Genomic DNA, 21,641 nt, shown 5'->3' with positions numbered 1-21,641 from the left:
CTCATGTGAATTCTATTAATAACATTCATCCACTTCCAGTCTCCTGTTAGCTGTTTTCCGTAATATCCAGTGTTAGCTTTTTTATGTCAAAAGAAAAATTTTTTAAAAGATTTTATTTATTAATGAGAGACACAGAGAGAGAGAGAGAGAAAGAGAGAGAGAAAGAGAGAGAGGCAGAGACACAGGCAGGGGGGGACGCAGGCTCCATGCAGGGAGCCCGACGTGGGACTCGATCCCAGGTCTCCAGGATCACGCCCTGGGCTGAAGGCGGCACTAAACCACTGAGCCACCCGGGCTGCCCCAAAATTTCTTTTTTTAAGCTTCTTGGTCCTCAATGAATTGACAGGTCTTCGGCTGTGTATATTCTCTCTACTATCCTTGAGTTTTGCTCTACTCGAGTGGGGAATCTGCCATGTGAGCATCGTGTGCCAAAGAACAGAAAGTCAGAAAGCCTTCCCTTTGTGCCACCTACACATCCCACATTTCCCTTTTTCTTCCCAAGACACAAGAACTTGCAGAGAGAAGATGAAGGATACAATCTGGGCTCCCAGGTCCTTAAGTTATCTCAAAAAATCTCAGAATTACTAGGAATACAGTCCCTGCTTCCTCGTGTATCGTCATTTATTTCTACACAAAAGGAGATAATAATCTACTGATTTAATGAGTAGCTGTGGACTTTTAATCACACGTCGGATATGGTCAGAAGGCTGCTATGCTGTCCTCTGAGTTACGCATCTCAATCTACACAGTAGAACACGGGGTCATTCTCTGCTCCTTCCCTGTTTGGAATCCACACACCTCCCGACAACAACACAGAAGTACATAAACAATCACTGAATCTAGGGGGTGCTACGCCTCCGCACCCTTCCCCACTGCTGCAGCCGTTCCTCAGCAGCCTTCATTTCTACTGGTGCAACCCCTTCCTAATTTGTCTCCCTGGTTCTAACTTTGCCTCCTACTAATCCTCTGGGGCACTCTTTCAGTGATTTCTCTAAGTTACAAAGTTGATAGTGTCATCATCTGTTTGCACGTTGTAGAAGGCTTCCCCACAAATGGGGGAAAACTTGATCTGTGAATGGCTCGTAGGCTTTCTTCAGGGTAATGTGGCCACTCCTGCTGCATATCTTCTATTCCTTTTGTTTTGTCTTTAAAGGTTTTATTTGACAGAGCCAGCTGGAGATGAAGACTGAGATAGCATGAGCAGGAAGGAGAGGGAGAAGCAGGCTCCCTGCTGAGCCCCAGGACCCTGGGATCATGACCTGAACCAAAGGCAGATGCTCAACCAACTGAGCCACCCAGGGCTCCCATACATCTTTTATTCCCAATTATATATGACTTCTTCGGATTATCACAAATCTGCCAGGCTGTTTACTGCTCTGCCACCAATACTTTGGTCTCCAATGTCTGCTCTGAACTTCCCTTCATCCTTTTCAATCCTGTCTCAGAAGTCATCTCTCCTGTGAGCCTTCTCTGGACCTCCCATCATCCATCACTTCATCCCTTCTATTCACCACCTATAGTTCTTTTTAAAATCCTCACTTTATATTCCAATCCCTTATTTGTAAGATTGTACCTCCAACTGGATATTAAACTTTCCAGGATAGGAATCTGGGGTCTTCTTTGTATTTTGATCACTTAACATACTGTTTGGCACAGAATGGGTAATCAACAAATATTAGTTACTAAAGGAAGTAATGCTCTCTGTGGGAAAAACAATGGTCTTAAAGGATTAAAGGTCAAAATAAGCTTTGCAAAAGGCAAACATCCCAATACTTAAAGCAGCAAAAGAATAGTTAAGTTCTTCAGTATTCATGCTTATGGGGAAAGACAGTAAGAGATTTAAAAAATCATGGACAATTTAGAAATCCTTTGTATTTGGCATTTGTATGTATTTATATAAACATTTGGCAGACTTATTTTCCTAATAACCTTTTGTTTTGGCTAACATTAAAACTAAACTGTGTGCCAACACACCAGCTGTAGGGTAAATGTTGTAAGTATCCTGGGCAGTAAGTCAGCTGAGCTAGAATTAAGAATTCATCATGAATAATCCATGCAATTCACACCTGGTTATGCATTCCCCTGGAAGGCAAGAGAGGTAGAAGGAAGGGAGTGGGTCAGCCATGCTTCGTATCTGGCACACTCTATAAATCCTAGAGAAGAGAGACACCTGCCAGCAGTCTATGTTTTTGTCACTTTTCCTGGCAAATAGGCCCAGAGGACAGAAGAAACTCAAAGTCAAACAAAAGCAAAGGGGTTATGAGGACTGTGAGTCACACTTGTATTTTGGGAAGTGCCCCTGATGGATGCAGCAGCATCAAACTGATTCCAGCCCATTACTTGAAACTAGTAAGAAGAAAAGAAAGTGGCACAATGTTTGGGTAAAAAAATCACCAAAAGCAAGAGTGAAGTTACCTTCCTAACAAAAACAGGAGAGGAACATACTTGAGAGGTTCTGTGTTCATGGGATAAATGAGACGAACTGCAAGTGGAGAGCTCTAGAAGTTTGTTCTAGATTTGAGTATCGTGATACCCTTAGGCTTCCAATTCAAAAGCTTCTTTACACAAATCTAGTATACCTCTGAAGACCTTCAGATCAACTTTTTCAGCTCCTTACTATGTTGCTAATGCACCATAATCCAGCTTTGAAACATCACAGCTGATAGACTTTAAAGCTAGGCAAAATCAAAGTCATGCTCTTGGATGACTGCCTGTGCTCTTCGTTTGATCCATGTAAAAGAAGCAGCAGGACATCTGTCTCACAACCAGAAACCCCCTAAGAGTCTCTGGAACAGTCCACGTCTCTGCTCTAAGCCCAAGAGATTCCTCTGTCACCACAGTTTTCAAGGCAATACAGAGTATAAAACTAGTTCATACTCTTCTGTGGAAAAGCACTCTCAGTGGTGAGAAGAGCCACAAAGGCTTCACACAGGCGGTGTGCTGCAAAGAGTGGAAATAACACTGAAAAGTTGCAGTTTTGGGCTTGGCTTGACCACTTGCATGAACTGAGGTCTGGCTTCCTTCTTAATAAAATGGGCTAATTCTTGCCTTGTCTTACTCACTAAAAAGAGCAAATGAGAAAAATGAAAGCATTTTTGAAAGTGCTTGTGTGTTGGTGCATGAGTTGAAGAAAGACTCCTTTGGATCCTCTTAAAAGACTCTACCAGGCCCTAGGAACTTAACATTGGCAAGATCCTGAGTGAGCTTTTTGCATTTCATGCCTCAGTTGTCCCTTTTGCAAAGCGGGTTCTCCTCCTGGCAGGCTCAGCAGTGTAAATATTAGAACAACGAACCATTTCTGTCCTGTATATTTAAGACTGGGGGCAGTCCCCAAGAGATTATGGGTAATGTGAAGAAGATTATATTTAGGAATCCTTCCTAAAACAAGACCCTAGAAACTTTCACTGCAAGTGAAAGTTTTAGACTGCATGATCCAAACATCTTTTTCTTCCCTTCTTTCCTCGCTCCTGTGTGAATAGCAAGCTTGGGTCATTCTCAGTCACCAGGCACCTATCCTGAGCCTTTCTTTCTCAGCACCCGGGGCAGGAAGGTGGGGAAGGCTGATTAAAATGGCCACCCATTCAGAAGAATATTGAGTCCATAGAGGGGAAAGGGCAGGGAGAGGGAGAGAAATGCTTAGAACTGGAGCACTGGAAGAAAGGTGAGACACAAAGGAAGGCAGAAGGCAGGAAGTTCATTGTTGTCTTGACAACCACACCTCTGCTGTTTCCAGTGAGTTCACCCCACAGGGAGGTGTCCAGCTCTGCTCTGGGCAAACCCCATCACTGTGGGAGGGGAGGGCAGAGGGAGAACAGGAGGCTGGAAAGGTGGTAACTGCGTGGTCTACATGATGGGACCGGCTCCCAACTTCTACTAGACTGCAGGTTAAAGTATGCTCAGCCATGATCTGGGAGAGAATTAGGGACTGGGCTTAAATAAGCACACGTGGTAGGGCTCCAAGTTATGCTGAGGAAGCTTGAAAAGACTAGCCTCAAAGAACGAGGCATGGACAAAAACAGATGTCAAAGAAAAACACTGAAAGGAGGATCGGGAAAAGTAACTATAATGAACAGAATCACCTTGGGGTAGAAAAGCTACCCAAAGGTATTCGTTTCTAGTTTCCTGTCTATAGGCTGAATTTTAAAATCTTTCCAAATAGAAGGTTATCCATCCTGATACTAAGGGTGTGGAACAGATCTCTGGCGACGACTCCAGAATCTCCACATAGTAGGGATTCTGGGGGAACCACTTGTGGTTAGAAAACAAGGGGCACAGGGGAGGAGGTGGCCAAGGGACTTATCTTGAAGCTGCATTTACACAGCAAGCATACCATGTTTACAGATTATATATTTATTGGGGAAGGACTAAATTCCCCCCAAGAAAATCTCTGGCACCATAATTACATCAGCAGTAGTATTTCCTACGGGTTTACCTGTACTCCCTCCCTGCTCTAGTACCATCCAGGTCTACTCCACGGGGCATCTGGTGAATCTATATCTAAAGATAGAGGTAAAGATCAAACCTCAAGCATAACATATGGCTATGTCTCCAATATGTCTGTCTCCAAGTTAACAGGAAAAGGCAAATAATCTCCCCCCATGGCTGAAAGCAGTAGGAAATACCCTGGATCATTTAAGAGGTGGATAAGATTCCCAACATGGGTGCAATCTGACCCCTCAGTGAGATGGAAATCTAGGATTCTGGTCTCCAAAAAGGAGCAACTAGCTTACAGAGAGTGTACCAACAGTTTTTTTCAACGTTAGATGTCCAGCTGGTTTAATTACTGTAGACTTTCTGGTTTACTCCGGGTTTCTGAGTCAGAAATGTTCTCCAGTGAATCAGCTCCAGGGCTGACTGCCTGAGGGGTGCGATATACTCAGCAGGGCACATCTGGCAGGACATCCTGCTCGAGGCAGCAAGTGTCCACTGAAGACCGATCAGAACCGAGGGGAGGAGGGTGAAAGATACAAAAGTCACTGGCCCAGAGGAGAGGGCAGATAAGCAGCTTCTGAATCGTGGAGCACGCACGACAGGGAATGGTTTCCGTGACTATCCCCAAGACCAGGACCTGTAATCCCCAAGTGAGCACTCCCTCCAAGAAGGGGACCGGGTATAGGTTAGCCTGCAGCGCCACCTGGTGCCCAGAGGGAGGATTCCTAGTCCAAGTCCCCCACGTAGCAAGAGCTTGCGGCGCTGAGATGTGTTTAACAAAATGATCTTTCTCTGTCTTCTGGGCGCATGAACACTCTGTCTCGCACACACACTGTTTCTGCCTCTCTCAGGTATTGAAAATACATTTAAAGGTTACTTTTTCTCTAAAAGTAGAAATAATGTCCTCTTTTAAAAATGTTCACTGTCTGGAATATTCTTTATGCAAAACCTGTCTAAATGATATTACGTCTACATCACGTCTAGCTTTAAACGCTTACTTTCCTCTATAAAGCCTCCCTAACGTTTACCCCCAAGAATCCTGTTTTTTTTTTTTTTTTTTTTTTTTTTTACTGTGTTTACCGTCTACACCATGGCATTTAACCTCATATTGTTCAATAGTTCTAACTGGTTCATATGGGTTCTCTCTTCACTTAGGCTAAAAGAACCTTAAAGTAGAAAGAGTCACATTATAAAATCTGGAGAGCTAGTATTCAGCTGCTACTGGATGCAGACGCATCAAATTTTATCCAAAAATTATTTGTAAAGAGGTCACTATAACAAAGACTACACAAAGTTAATTTCCTAGAGAGTAAATGAAGAGCTGGTTAGGAGCACCTGCATTAGGAGGCAGTTCCCCGGTCTGAAGAAACTCTGAGGTTCTGCTCTGGATAGGACTGGGGAAGGAGACTTTAAGTATGTAAGACAGGATGGAGAGCACAGATAAAAATCACAAGAAGAAAGGGTGAAGAAAAGAATTTGTCTTTTGCTACTAAGAGATCCAAAGCAAGCACACTATAAAGACTTCTCCAAAAAGAAACACATTAAAATGTAAATGTACTCTTTACATCAGATGTTACTGCCCTAGCAATTTAGAGTCCCCAAGGAAATGGAACACGGAGCTTGTAAACATGGACGAGAACTCACACTTAATGAGTGCTCCACGCGCCAGGCATGCACCGGGAGGCTTTCATTATCCTCTCTTATCCTTGGACTACCTTTATGAGCTATGTACTGTTATTCCCATTTGGAGAGTAACTGAGGCAGAGAGAGGTTAAGTGACTTGTTCTGTCACAAAGATAGTAAGATGCAAAGTAGGATTTGAATTCAGATCTGACTTCAAAGCCCATATTCTTACTTCCCTGTGTGGAAGGAAAGAGGTTGAGAAGCACGACAGCAGGAGATGCTTCCAGAGAGGGCCAGCTTCCATGGGCCACACGGTGGGAGGTCCACAGCAAAGAGGTCACTACGTTCTTTTGGAAAGGAGAATGGAACTAGGATAGGAGAGGGCCTGAAGGGCCCAAAGGAAAAACCTCTTCTCAGGTTCAACTGTGGCTCTGGGAATTCAAGGTCCTCACTTAGAGAGCTGTGGAGGAGGCATGTAACAGACACTCAGTTTACATTGTTGTTTCCGGTCCCCCAGCACTACTGAGGAATCCCTGAGATCCTCGCTAGTGATTATACAGGGACTGATTGGAATGGCATGTGATGTTCATTTGACCAAATTTCCATGTGTATTGAGAGAATGAGGAATAAGACAGAATCCTTGCTCTCAGGATACTGACAGTCTGGAACTGTCCTTCGGAACTATCCTAGGTTCCCACGTGTACTTATGGACGGCCATGAGACACCAGCAACTTGACTTGAAGAAGGGTTCTGAGGTTTAAATAGCTCCTGATATTGTTTTATTCTTAATAGATGCAATGATCAATTCTGCCTCTCTGAGTGTATGAGAATTTACAGGCAGAAGGACAAAAACACACAGGCACAGGCAATCAGATACCACCTACCTGTTACAACCTTAAAGATGTATTCAACTAGAATATGGTATGATATTACCATCAAGAGGGTATTATCTAAGGGTATTATCATACCCTATTATCCTCAGGATATGATAGAAAAAACATGATGTCTTCATCCTAAGATGGGTGTAGAGTAAGTGACACCCAAGAACTATAGCAGGGAGACCTCTGGGGCCCATCCTGGCCCAATCTACATAACTTGAGAACTCCCCTTTGTCAAGGTCTAGTGGAAGAGGCATGGGACAAGCAGTGCTCCTTTCCCCCAAGGAAGCACAATACAATGTGAGCAAAGCCATAAGTGCAAAAAATTATTTTCAGTACATCTAAAAGCTACTTGAGTCAATAATGAGAGGGCCAGAAAGTAATCTGACAGGGTTTGAGATAATTTTGAGACTTAGTTTGTGTCTGGGGCTCTTGCAGAAGTATGCTACCTTCCTACAGAACCTGTGCATAGAAAGAGATCAGGTGTAAGAAACCACAGGGCACCAGAAGCAAATTAAAATAAAGAGAAGTTTATGGAGGAAAAAAGAAAGCTGCAATCTGTGTTTCTTGAGTAACTCTGAATCTTAACTCTGAAAATCTTTTTCTGATTGGGAAGAGGATGTAGACTAGGGATACCTAAGGAGACCATGCAATCTCTGATCCAGGAATGTTAAATAAAAAATATGCAGACAAAAATGAATCTATATACTACCATTGTGTGCATGTGTCCAAGTCCACTCAGGTGGAAAGCAAGAGAGATTAGTTGCAAACGAGGGAGGCCGAGGGACTCCCCAGTGAGGCCAGTTCTAGTGGCCATGGCTTGGTGAGAAACCCTGCAGAGTGAGGAGGTGGGGGAGGCAGTATGGAGTACCAGAGACTGCATGGACTTTGAGGCCAGGATGATCAAAGTGGAATCTTGGGGGTGGTACTTACTAGCTCGATGATTCTGGGAAGGTTAATCTGAATATCCTTTTCCTTACTTGTAAAACGTGTAAATATATGTGTTTCACAGAACTGCCCGGCATGTTAGTACATGAAGCACACAGCTGCTTAGCTGGTATTGTTAGTGTTAGTATTAAATAAATGTCAGCCCCTTTCCTGTTGCACTTGCTTGTACCCTTTGGTGGCCTGGAGTTTCCCTGAAGATATGACCAATATGGAAAGACCCTTTAGCCACCTACTACCTAGACATGAGCACATGGACTCCACTTAAAGAACACCTAAGACTCCAGAGAGGCCGAAAAGAATTAGTGCAGGCAAACAGGACGTGGTCAGCCATTCAGACGGTCTCTCAGAGAGAGGACATTCGTGCCTGGCAGCACAGCCCTCTGCGATGGTCCTCTCCTCGCTCTCCACACGCCTTCTCCAGACTTTTCCTGGGAGATGGTTTGTAGAGACTGCGTTTCTAAGAAAACGAGTCCATGGCCTGGCATAACGTCCAGAGCTGGCCATTTAATTTTCTCCTGGGTCCCCTGTTTGTGGGACTCCTTAAACCTGACACATTCTATCTTTTCTCCTTCATTTCTCTATAATTCCTGATTTCACATACTTTTCTACTCTCCTTTGCCCACAGATTCCAGAACCTTCTCCTTTTTTCCTTCCTCTTTTCACACTACTCCATTCTCATGTGCCCCCCAACACACACACATACGCACACAAACACACTCACTCACTCACTCTTTAAGAAATCCTGATGTAGATGCCAGGAATGTGTCTGCTGCCCTTTTGACACAGAGTCTGATGCCATCTTCGGGGCCACGGGGAGGGCAGAGCCACGGGACGTGGCATTCGTGTACTCTACTGCTAGCTTGCCTCATATTTTTATCGTGGCCTTGCTCTGGGCATCCAGGCAGGGAACCAGTCCAGCTTCTTCTCATTCCTTTGATCTACATCAGGCCTCCATAATAATCTCACCCCTTACCTTGGCTGGATCTTCCTGCCCCAAACCTTCTACCATCAATGAAGCACAGTACATCTCTCCTCTTTCCCTCCAACCTAGTCATGTCTGAGTACTTGTCCAACTTCCTAACCCTGAATCTGATGCATGCAGGGATATTGTTAAGTTTCTTCTGTTTTCGGACATGAGCAGTCTGCACAAGCTGGATTCACTCCTTGGCTTAGACTGCTCCCCCCACTCCTCTGCCCCTCCCTTTGTCTCTAATTCCAAACAAGGAGTGCTCCTTCTTACATAATTGGATGTTCCCAGCACAGAAGCTGACATACGAGGTCAGGCGCGCATGCGTGCAAGACTTTCCTTTGACTTAACAATGCCTTTTTTGGGCATCTAACTTCTCTTCAGCTCCCTTCCCCCACTCTCTCCACACCATCAACAATCAAAGGAGATTTATGAAGGCTGGCTCAGATCAGCACTCTTCCAACTTTGGCTTAGAAGGAGGGGTCATGAGGTTGAATTTACTCTCTCTTTTTTTTTAGGCTAGAGAGAAAGCTCAAGAGTGAGCGAGTACACGCTCATGATTTGGCAGGAGTCCTTGGCTTCCAAGGCAGTTATGTATATAGATCTTTTAAGGGAGCAAGGAGAGTAAACAAAGCTGAAGACAGAAGAACTTATCTTCTTGGAGCTGATAATGGTGGAGGTTGGAAAATTATGACATTTTAAGGAGATAAACGTAAGTGTGGATGGCTGCACCGTCCCTGATGCCCAGGCTGCAGGGTGTTCAAGATGACCAGAGAAGTGGCAGTAGCTATCAGTGGCACCAATACCGACTCTCCTTCCCTTTAAAGTGCAGAACTTAAAGAAGGAGAGCCCAGTACTCTGCAAAAGGATACAGCTCCGATACTCGTGGCTTCAGAGACAGAACAAACATGATGCCCCCTGAGCAGGCGTCATGGGGACAGTTTCCCAGAGGTCAACCCCGAAGCAGGCAGGGACCACACCATACCTCTTGTCAGAGTAGCACTGGTAGGTGGAGGGGTGGGGGAGGTGCTGTAGCTTTGTGGGGGGGGGGGGAAGGGATCAAATTCCAGCTTATTTGCTTACCAAAGCAAGTAAAGCCCAAGAATGTAGCACTGTATGAACTCCTTTTTAAAAATAAAAAGTAATGTAAGCTGTCCAGGGGAGAAGTAACACGGGCTGACCTTAGGAAGCTGCAGGGCCCTTTGTGTTACGTGTGAATGTGCGCACACTGAAATGTGGTTTGGATTTTACAAAGTGACTGATAATCTCCTCTTGAGGAATGTAGACTCTAAGGCAAAAATTTTTACTGGTTTTTAATCTCTCTAAATCCCAGGGTAATCCCTAAAAGATAAAGTCATTATAGCTGAAAATCAGGCAAACGTGCGTTCAATTTTGCTTGTGGTATACTTATTAGCTCTGTGATTTGGATTAAATAACCACAATTCTTTGTAAGCCTCAGCTTCCTCATCTTTGAAATGGGATCATGATCCCTCCTTCACAGAGTTGTTAAGTGGATTAAGTGATATAATATGCTGTGTGTTCAGCATAGTGTCTGTACAAAGTAAAATTGCAACAAAGGCTTGCTGGATACCAAATATTCTGAAGGTGACAAGGTTATCAATGTCTACACTTTGAGTCCTGAAATAAGCCCTGTCTTGTCCATGTCTACCATACACAGGGGAACTTGCTAGTATGAGACCACAGATCCTGCAAGCCTATGGAAGGGGAACTGGAATTCTTTTTCTAGATATCCATGGTTTCCTCTTGACTCCTATCTTACAAAAGCTTCAAGAGTACTGTGAACCCAACACAAGGGATTTCAGAAGAGGGCCATGTTTATACATCATTAAAAAGATGGAATGATTTCTAGGGAAAGATGGAAGGCCTTGACCACGGAAGGATGAGACTCTTAATTCTAGTCTGTGGAGACTCGGGGTGAGAAGGGTGTCAGCCGGCTGTGTTCCCATTTCCACTGTAGCTAACACAAAACAAAATGGACTTAAGGATACACTCTGATTAGAAATAAGTAGGAACCGGGATCCCTGGGTGGCTCAGAGGTTTAGCGCCTGCCTTTGGCCCAGGGCGCGATCCTGGAGACCTGGGATCGAATCCCACATCGGGCTCCCGGTGCATGGAGCCTGCTTCTCCCTCTGCCTATGTCTCTGCCTCTCTCTTTGTGACTATCATAAATAAAAAAAAAAAAAAAAAAAAAAAAAAAAAAAAAGAAATAAGTAGGAACCTTTTGACAGGAAGGGATATGAGACAACTGAACAAGCACAAAACATCACTGCCTAAAAAAAAATCTATGATGAGCAAAGATAACAGATCACAGTTATAACAAGTTTTCAAAAAGTGATCAACCACAGTATTTTGTTCTTGCACAAAATTCATATTGGCTTCATTCAAATTCACTAGAAACATCCAGAATTTCCTTCCTGTAACAAATGGAGATGTCACCCCATTAAAAAAAAAAAAAAAAAGGAAAAGGAAAAAGAAAGTCAAGAGAAATTTAGCTGTAAGCCCTCACCCTCTCCCTGATTTCGTTATGGTGTGAACTCCCTGTGGGTTTTGCCACCAGGTGGTTACCTACCCAGCTAACTAGAAGCATGGTTCTAGTGGAAGTGTCACGGAAAGGAGATGAAAAGGTTAGAAACGTAGCCTGACTCACAGTCCTCTTCATGAGGAAAGGCACTACTTGATTCCAGCAGCTCTTTCCAGGCATGTAACCAGGAGCACCAGTAATCCTGGAAAATACTACTGAATTCTGTACTTAACCTATGCCTGTCTGTGCCACAAAGAGACCCAAGTGGTCTGCTTCCCCATGTAAGACACAGAAATACTCTGCCAATGAGTCCACTGGCACAGGGTCACCCGGAAAGGCTTTATGAAGCCATAGTTGTTTAGGAGCTCTATTCTGCAAAACTCAGAGCCAGGCACACTGAGGACGCTAGCCTTTGCAGGAGAAGACTGGTATAGAGTTGGGCATCCTGAAGACATAAAAGTAGAGCAAATTTGGGGCCACTAGCAGGAGGAATTAGAAACAAAAATATTTGTTTTTCTTTTCCTTCCTTCCTTTTACTGAAGTGCAAATATTAGGACCTAACATCTACTGGACACCTTTTATGAACCTAAAGAGATTGATATAATTACTATTTTCCAGATGAGGAAGAGAGATTAATCAGAGCATAGTAGTATATTGTGTAGATAAGAGCTTGGGCTTTGGAACACCTGGGTTTGATTTCTGCCTCCACCACACCTTAGCCTGATGACCATGAATAAGGCCCTCAGTTCTAACCCCCACGAAACTGTACAAAATGTGAAAAGTAGGAGTGGAGTCTGTTTTGTTCTCTACTGACCAGCCCAGTGAATAAAGAAGTAAGACCAAAACAAATTCCCAGCTGGACAGAGATGTCGGAGTATTTCAAGGTAAAGCGGATGAATGCTACAAACAGCCTGGACAACTGGCTACCAGTATGGTTAGACCAGAGGGCATGACACATTTACTTCTGCACATCCCATCAGCTCCACTTTATCCTTTGTCTCTTCCCTATCCCTAGGGAATTTATAATCATTGCCCACTGAGAGTAATGCAACCTGGCTTAGAATTCTCAGTCTGAAATTCCCTTGTATTTAAGTCCTGTTTTAGATCTCCAAGAACCCTAACTACGTAAAATACCACTTCAATGATCTGCGTATGATTCTCGAATATATTTCTCTTTATCTGGTACTGGCTCTAGTCCTTTAATATTCCGAGTTGTTCAAACTTTAGGTAAACTTCTTCTTACCTTTTTAATATATAAATCTTAATCTTTTTAAAATTTCCCGACTCATCTATACTTTTCTGTTCCTATTGAGTGACTTCCTATGTTTTGAAACCAATTCATCATGTAAATGACTTCAAGGACAGGGGTAATCAATGATCACATACCAGCTAGTTTTAGAATCTTCCAATTTTTGGAAAGCACTTGGAAGATCAGCAAGGAGAAACTTAATAGAGGAAAAAAGAAACGAAGGCTCGGTCAGCAACGTTCACAAGTGACTGAATAAAAACACAGACTCTACTTCAAGTATGAGGGTAACGAGAAAAGAACTGTTTATTCTTTTATTTGAGATAGAAGATAATTAAATTATTGGACATCTAACGAGCATCTTCTATGTCCTGGGTCCTGTGTAAATTGCTGGGGATATAAAGCCAGGTCTAGTCCTTGGAGAACTGGTAGTCTAGGGTAAAGTTTCTCAACCTCTGCACTACTGATATTTTGAGTAGATGATTCATTGTTATTTGGGGGGCGGGGGGGAAGGTGAGGAGGGAGAATGCTGTCTGTGTCGTGTAGGGCATTCAGCAGCATCCCTGGCCTCTACCCACTGGATGAAATAGCTTCCTGCCTCCCTTCTCAGTTGTGACAACCAAAAATATCTCCAGATATTACCAAATACCCTTGGGAGAAAACTGCTCCCCACTCGAGGACCACTAGTTTAGGGAAAGATCGTTTCTTTAATACACTGTGATAAGTCGTACAATCATCACAACCGTGAGTAGAAAGGAGGGCTCCTTAGATTTTGGGGCAGGTAGAAGAATATGCCACAAGAAGTTTCACAGAATAAATGACATTTAATGCTTAATTTTTGAAAATATTTAGCAGTAGAAGCAGACAAGAAGAGGGAAAACTCTGGACATAGGGAAGGAGATGGAATGAGAGAGAGGAGAGAGAATGAGCAGAAGAATGAAGAGAGAAAGACCATTCTGGCAGAGATAAGAGGGTGAACAAAGGCCCAGAGCAAGAGGGACCACAGAGTGTCTGGCCAGGAGGAAGGGTTTGCATGGGGCAGAATCAGAAATAAGGCTGGGACCAGACCATGTCACATAAGGAGGAAGCTGAAATTTTCATATAATAAATAAATACATACTTTAAACACAGTGGAGCCCTTTTTTAAACAAAAACTTACCTAAATCTCTAGCCTATTATACTGACCAAAATAAAATTGCTTAGACCATGGTGCACTCAGTTTTCCCCTTAGCTTCTAAAGCACCTCTGTGGAACCCTAGAACTCTGGGAAACATAGTAGAATAATCACTTTTGTAGGCAACAGGGCACCACTGAAGGATGTTAAGCGCAGACTATATGTTCATATTTGCTTTTCAGAAAAAGCACTCTAGTGGCAGAGTTGAGTATAGAGGAGGGACAAGGGGGAAAGTCAAAAGGCATGGAGACTGTCAGCCTTTATAAGTGGGTTTCACTTAAGAGACCAGTCGTCAGCTACAACACGTAGGAAAAAGCACATTGGCTTTGGACTTACACACATGTAGCTTCAAAGTCCAGGTGTCACTAACTATGGCCTTGGGCATGCTAGCTTGGGCTTGCCAAGCTCTATTTTCCTCTATAAAATGGGGCTACCTACCTCACTTGGCTGCTACAAGAAAACATATGTACACAGAGGTCAGGTGCTGGCATATGAGGAGAACTCAGCAAATGTAAAAGCACATCATCTTCTTTCACTAGGTCTTTTTATTATTAAAGCTCATTAAGGCTTCCCTAATCTTAAGTAACTCTGAGTGTGGGAGGGGAGATTTACTTGCTTGTTGTTAATGAATTTTCTACTTGTAGAACTGACACATAATTCTGTTTTTAACATTGGTTTTTCTTTTTTGGAGTGACTTATTATCATGAGCCACATGCCAACAGAGGAGGTCAGAATTTGGCTCCTTACTTTAGTATCTGCCAGGATGTCTCAAAGGAGAAAAAAAAAAAAAAAAAAAAAGAATGGTCAAAAGGTCAAAACAGGTATATCTGTTTAGTTCTGAGACCATGTCTCTGGCCATCCTGAGTTTAGCAAAGCTTGTGTCAGTTTCATGGTTAGGAAGTCAGCAACTAAAAACTCCACCCACGTACAGATCTTTTAGGAGACGCAAGTGGCTTTGGGATCACAATCCACATCTTACATCCAAGTATACTTTGATTCCTTACCATCCAATGTAAGTAACTTTTTAAGTTAATATTTATATACCTTTTGGAGAAAACAAACTTAATTTTCAGAGCACTGATCTGTTTTTTCCTTGTCTCACCGTTTATCATCCCAGTGAAAAGGTCAGTGAAGAGAAATGTCCACTGTACACAGTGAAAGGTATAGGGCTTGGGGGTTTAACTGGGTGGAGAATTGATCCCCGAGTAGGAAGAGTTAAGGTAAAGTGTCTTAAGATCACAGGCTGGGTCTATAAATCAGTGGATTATGCCAGAAGCCTCACAGAAGCAGACCCATTTATACTTTAGACATTGAGGTGATTAACACAAGCCTTTCGGTACTCTTGAGGCAGTCTCATCCCTGTGCCCCTATGAGAGAACCTGTCCTCCCTCAGGGCTGCAGGGTTCCTAGACTCTTATTTTCCTCTCTAGTGCAGAATTCAGCATCACATCCACCCTTGCCCAGCTTGAGACTCTGATACAATGGCGAACTCCGCTGTCTTACCTCTGAATTAAGGTCCCAAAGACAAGATGAAGAACTTTCTGCATGTTTTCTGTACACAGCCATCTCCACTGTTCCATGAGCAGCAAGAGGAGCAGATCTAGGGCTGTGTCAGCTAGCTCTGTCTCTGCTCCTGGGGAATGAAAAGGCATCAAAGGTAACTCAGAAGCGACCCAAGCTGGAGGAACATATTTCCATACATTGGATCTTCATCTTTAGATCAATTATTGTGTATTTCTGTAATCCTTCTATACTCAACAGATGTTTACTTTATATCTAAAAGGTTTAGTTGATAGGCTCTATATTTCTTTACAATTCCTTTGCTTATGTTCCTTAGTCACTCAATAGTATATACCTTTCTAAAAGATTTTGCATATAATTATTTTGCCCATCTAGCTGCTGTTTCTTTGGTATTTCCCCCAAGTAGCTGAATAATTCTGTTCCAAGTAACTGCTCCCAACTAGTGACTAACTGGAACTGGCAAGGCCCAGTTTCTTCCATTCTTATATTCCACTGGCCTCCACAAAGCTTCACGGAAATGTTGCGGGCAACAGATTTAGGGAAAGATTTGGGATTCACTGTCCCGTAAACAAGTTGCTTTGAAAGCATCTCCATTACACAGAACTGTTCGATTGGGATCTAGAAGGCTTCAGTTTGCTTTTGAGATCACATGTGGTTCTAGGAAGAGAACTCCACCTTTGGTAAAATATGCCATGACAATGACTGATTCCTTTCCTTTTTCAAAGACTGGAAAGACCACAAATAAGTTCACATCCATGTTAAGCCAAAGTCTCCTGAACAGATGTACTTTATGGATGGAAGCACCTGTTTTTTTTTTTTTTTTTTAAAGATGATTTATTTATTCATGAGAGACAGAGAGAGAGAGGGGCGCAGACATAGGCAGAGGGAGAAGCAGGCTCCATGCAGGGAGCCCTGATGTGGACTTGATCCCGGGTCTCCAGGATTATGCCCTGGGCTGAAGGCAGGCACCAAACCACCGAGCCACCCCGGGATCTCCACACCTGTTCTTTAACCCAGTTCAGGGGGTCCCATGTCATCTGTGATTTGCTTCCTAGGAGATGTCCCCAGGAATACATAATATTCCAGAATGAATCTCAACAATCTGGTGCTACTGCTGCAATTAGTATCATAATCAATCATCAACACTAATTTTGTTAGTCTGGGACCAGTGGGTATTGTCTGGGCCAGCTTGCTCAAGCTCTCCTCCCTAAAGGGTTCTTTAGGACATTAATAATTTTAGATTTGGGTGAATCTGCTAGAACCGAGTCCTACTTTTTCTTAATCCCATCTGATATATATTTTTTTCTTACACTGCATTTCAAGGGGGCATGGGGACTGGTATAGTTACTTTCCAGTCATTTGCTCAAAGACAGGATATTCAGTTCCTTGGGAAACAGCACCATCCTGAGCATCAGCCACCCTTCTGGATTCTAGGGTTTTGTTTCAGTGTTTACTTAGAGCTGCCACCACGTGGTGACAACTGGTCATAGCAGTAAAAAATAAGAAAGCAAAGAGGCACCAAGTCCTCTGGAAGAACACTGGTAAATTTCTTATCAGGTGAGCATTTTGAGTTTCTCAGGGCTTGAAGAGAAGCTGAGGCATAAACTATACCCTTAGAGATATGACGTTTGAAACTTACAGGCCTGACTTTGGCTAGAAGTATACTGTGTTACCCATTTTGTCTTATTTGTAATTTCTTACAGTTCTCTGATGCTTTGCTATTATCACAGTTCATTTACTTAACCGGTGAGATATGTGTGAAGAGGTGAAGTTGTGAACTTCACGTTTCACACAGTTAAGTTGAGGTCCATACAGTAGAGGTCAGGTGACTATTCAAGGGCACCTGAGAAACAATGCTGAAGTCAGCCTTTCCCCCGCACCCCTTTAGAACCCAAGATTTTGTGATCTTTTCTTTTCAGTGAGAGACTCTGTCTTGGTGGACTTGAAAAACCTTTTATAAGTTCTGGCTCAGCAAACAAACTAATGTCCAGGGCTCTCAATTTTTCCTCTGTGAAAAAAACATCTGTGCTTCTTCTGGGAAGCAAACCTGCCCTGTCCTCACCTCTTCTCCCTCTCTGCTCTATGTTAGGGAACTGGGAGGCGGCCTCTGCCAGGGCAGTAAATGAACCAGAAGGAAAAGATCCAGGGAAAAGGAAGGATTCCATGTTGCTCTTCAGTTGCCCTGTGGTATATCAAAGCAGAGATTTCCAACAGGCAAGTGGAAAGACAACATCCAATAGTTAGGCACCATTAGCACACAATAGATTTAAAATCAAGAGTACAAATGAGATCACTCAGGGGGAGTATGCAGAGTAAGAACAGAGAGCCAAAAATAAAGTTCTGGAAGGCTACCAAGGGAATCCACAAAGGGGACTGAGGGAGGACCCCAGGAGACGGGTACCACAGACATGAAAGAAAGTAAGTTTGCAGATAAAGGGAGTCGTCTAAAGATGCCCAAGTGTGGCAAAAATAACATAAATAATGATATTGTAAGCATGGATCTTATTTTGCTGGACCAGAACCCCGTTTTTGTGCTGTTTCTCTGTTTGACTCAGCTCTAGGGACAGTGTCAAATTCCTTCGTATCCCAGGCCTCGGCACAGTACCGCAAACACTGGTGTTGAACACATGGCTTGCCTCGTTGAACGCAAGAGGAATTAAATCCATGAATTCCAACTGTCACAGCCTGCCTCCCTTCTCTGTGGGAGCAGAGATCTTGTCACGTACCTGGATCACTACTGCTGAGGTCTTGGGCTGGCACAGCTGCATCTGACACATAACCATCCACATAGCCTTTGGGGCTTTGTTCAGGCTCTTTTTCTGGGACTTCTGTTGGCTGTATTTCTAATAACTTTGTCTGTTTTTCAATAAAGGATTCCATCCCAGACATGGACAGGATCTCTGACTCCTGAAGAAAGAGCCAGTGGCACATCACATAAAGAATGAAGAAAACAGGAGAGCATCTGTGGCACTTCCGATTTTCCCTGTTCCTTCCCTGTGTAAGTATCGTGAGAGTATAGAACCCAACTGACTCTGTGACCACCTTCGGGAAGTTTTTATTTTCTACCTAAATTGCAAGTAAAGCAATGCCTTTGTATTCTCACTGGCTGCAAATGCACTTGGGTCATCTGTTCTCTCCCTGGAACTGGCTTCCCTTCTCATTCTACCATCCTTTATTCCAAACTTATGACCCTTGAGAAGCCAACCTGCCAACCTAGACCTGGTAGGAATTAGAAACCGAGAGAAAATACTTTTAGAACAAAAATTAGAGATCTAGATGCTGGTTAAGGTGCTTTAGCAAGGCACTCACATCCCTCCTGGTTTTGGAGAATGTCTCAATTGTCTCTAACTGCGGGATTAACATCCCAGCTATTAATTTTAGGAGTTATCCAAGAACCTCTTACCACATTGCCTTCCTGGAGACAATAGAGAATCTTCTCAGGTGCCTCAGTTATATTCAGTGCTGGAGCAATCTTACTGGAGAACCTCAGTCTAGACCTGGTATTGACACAAGGCGCAGAAACAAGATGTGATTCACGGTTTTGATCCCCAATCAAGGGCTGACAAGAATTAATACCTTAAAATAAGAACACTCATAGTTATCCTTGGGAGCTTACTGTGGTCAGAGTTGCCAGGAGAGACCTGGCCCTGAAATTCCTGAAACGATATACGCTCTAGCAACTCTTAATACATAGTACAGCCATTGCCTAAGCTATGTTCACAAGGCATTTGTGAATGGGCTTTTGCTAATGTAAAACAGGGGCCAGTCTATCATGGCTGTATTCCCATAAGCTAGAAGAATGGCTAGCATACTCATTAAAAATTTGTTGGAGATTAAATAGACAAGTGGCATAAACCAAGGTTTTTGTTGTTGTTATTACCCTTTTTGCACATCCACTTATTCCCCTAGCGTTCCAAATAAAACCAGGGGAGGGACTGCAAGTGCTAACCTCATGTTTCAAGGATCTTCTAAGCACAGATATCATGGTCACCCTTCAAAATATGGGCTCAGTAAAAAAAGGCTAAAAATTGTGTAACTGCTGGTCCCTGAGACAGGAACACAAAAATAGTGAGACACACACACACGAACTTACAAACCTGCCACCCTTCCTTCTCCCCTCTCCAAAACACACACACACTCACACACACACACACACACACACACACTCTCACTTTCACTCACTCACTCTTTTTCTTCATAATGGTCCAGGTTCAGATATGAAGTTTGCAGTAAGGGTTAAGTGTGGAACCCTTTCCCTTCTACGTATTGACCCTGAACTGTTTCCTCTGGGACCCTAGTGCAAGAGAAGAGCCTAAAACAGGCTCTACAGGTGTCCAGTCTGGCCTTTCCTGCTTATTATTAGCATGTGCATCTTCTGAGCTAAGATTTCCAGGAGTGACAAACAGTTAAAAGCCGTCATTCTTAATAGGAAAGAAATATTTCAATCATCCAGGAAAAATCTTTCCTTGCAGGAAAACGAGATTATCTAGAGTTTGCCCTCTAGTCAAAACTCCCTGGTCAGTTAAGTCCTGGGTCCCCATGGCAAGACAAACTTCAGCAGGGTGCCTATGCTGATCTCAGGGTCCTCTAAGTTGAGCACTGAGGAGTGTGGGGTCTGGCTTTGTATAAAAACCGGTGTGTGTGACCCATCTCTTCTTCTCTCCTTGGGCTTAGAGTGGGGATGGGCTTGGGCTAAAGACTGACAATCAATCTGAGAACTGGCAAGGGTCCCTGGGTGACCGAAGGGTTTCTCACTTGCTAGGCTTCTTGCCTTCTGTCTGGGGCTTGCTTTCTGTCTCAGCCTCACTCAGCTCTTCTGTGGGGCTCTGGGGTTCGGAGCGCGGAAATGCTGTCTTCAATGTGTCCACAATAGCACTCACCACCATCTGCAAGGGTCAGAGGTGCAGAGTCAAACAGAAACCACCAAATGAGCAATTGTCTCAGGTGCTTTATGCAATGAAGATGAGCAGAGAGCTAGGCTAGCTAGTGGAGCCTTTTCACCCCCACCATAGTCTGAGAGCAGATAGAGTTACTGGCAACTATCCTCCCTTTTCCCTAGGGTCATAAAAATCTGCTTCTTCACAGAGTTAAGGCAAACAATGCCATAGGAAAAGCCAAAACAAACAATGAAATAAATAAAAACCTAGGAGCTCTTCATGCTAGTGAAATATTTTGCATTTTTCAATTTCTCTCCTAGTACATAAAGGAATGATTTTTAGTTCTCAAATCAATAATACTTTCGCCAAGATGTGAATAAGTAGAAGTGATATAGATAGGAATATATGGAAAAAGGAAAGAGTAAAGATTATCAGAGAAGAAATACATTCTAGAAGCATATGTAATATTAGCATGCTCAGAGTAATTCACAAAGAACTGGTTTTTCCAGTTAATCCAAACAATTTCTCTCCTTTATAGAAAGAGTAAATCAAGGAATCTGGAGTTGATATAAACTATTCATAAAGACCAAATAAAATAATCCTCACTGAAGAGTTGTATTTCTCAGAATGGGAAAATCACATATAGATATTTGCTAAAAAAGAAAATGTTCAGACAAACGAAATCCTAAAATACCAAGGAAATGAAAAGAAATCTTTACTTTTCCTTTGGTGCTCCTTGCTAATTAACACTGCTAGCTCAGAGCAGCACCATGCCTTCCTTAACTCATGCTTGTGTTCATCCTCTACGAGGAGCACAGCTAGCACAGCTGAGCCAAGGCTGAAGGGGGAGTAAGGCCACAGTGAAGCGCAGGGGATAACAAACCAGGGAAACCACACGGAGCGAGGGAAGCATGAAGAGACAATGCAGCTTAAAAAATAGCACTTGCTTTCAAGGCTCACAAATTGTAGTCTGTGGGGAGGGTCCTTAACTGCTCCGTCCAGTGCCGTATCGCCAGCAGCTGGTACTTGACCAGGCAAGCAATGAGTGGATGGTGACTCAGTGAGTAAACACGTCTGCGTGGATGGACACGTCTGCACGGAATGCTGGGGACTCTACCTCACTCATCCCTTTCCAGTTTGCAGCTTTTTCCTCATAGCAGTGAATGTTTCCTAATTCCTACCACATGAAATTCCACTTTTTCATTTTATCCCCTGACATCTAGAGAGAGGCCCCCCCTTCTGCCAATGAGTCAGTGTTTTCTAACCTTTTAAAACATATGCCTTCTTTGGATAAACATAAACCTTAGACTTGTGCCTTGGAGACTTTAAAATCAGCTGGTGATCACTGCCTACAGGACACAATGTGCTACACAAACGTCCTTTTCCCACCATCTCCAAAGGTTCTGAGACACCCTCTTGAAAAAAGAGTATAAT

General features: G+C 43.3%; 1 protein-coding gene across 2 annotated transcripts in view; it reads right to left on the bottom strand.

Moving 5' to 3' along the window:
- The window catches only part of SNX19 (sorting nexin 19), a 40,719-nt gene that overhangs the window by 12,807 nt on the left and 6,271 nt on the right, over positions 1-21,641 (bottom strand). For both annotated transcript variants that reach the window (XM_038535622.1, XM_038535623.1), the window contains exons 6-9: positions 20,086-20,216; positions 18,734-18,827; positions 18,057-18,237; positions 15,313-15,442 (exon numbers count right to left, since the gene is read on the bottom strand). In XM_038535622.1, coding sequence (XP_038391550.1) covers positions 15,313-15,442; positions 18,057-18,237; positions 18,734-18,827; positions 20,086-20,216 — 536 coding nt within the window. The remainder of the gene's footprint in view (positions 1-15,312; positions 15,443-18,056; positions 18,238-18,733; positions 18,828-20,085; positions 20,217-21,641) is intronic.

The sequence above is a fragment of the Canis lupus genome, chromosome 5, assembly GCF_011100685.1.
Source record: "Canis lupus familiaris isolate Mischka breed German Shepherd chromosome 5, alternate assembly UU_Cfam_GSD_1.0, whole genome shotgun sequence".
Lineage (NCBI taxonomy): Eukaryota > Metazoa > Chordata > Mammalia > Carnivora > Canidae > Canis > Canis lupus.
This window is presented reverse-complemented; position numbering and strand designations above follow the sequence as displayed.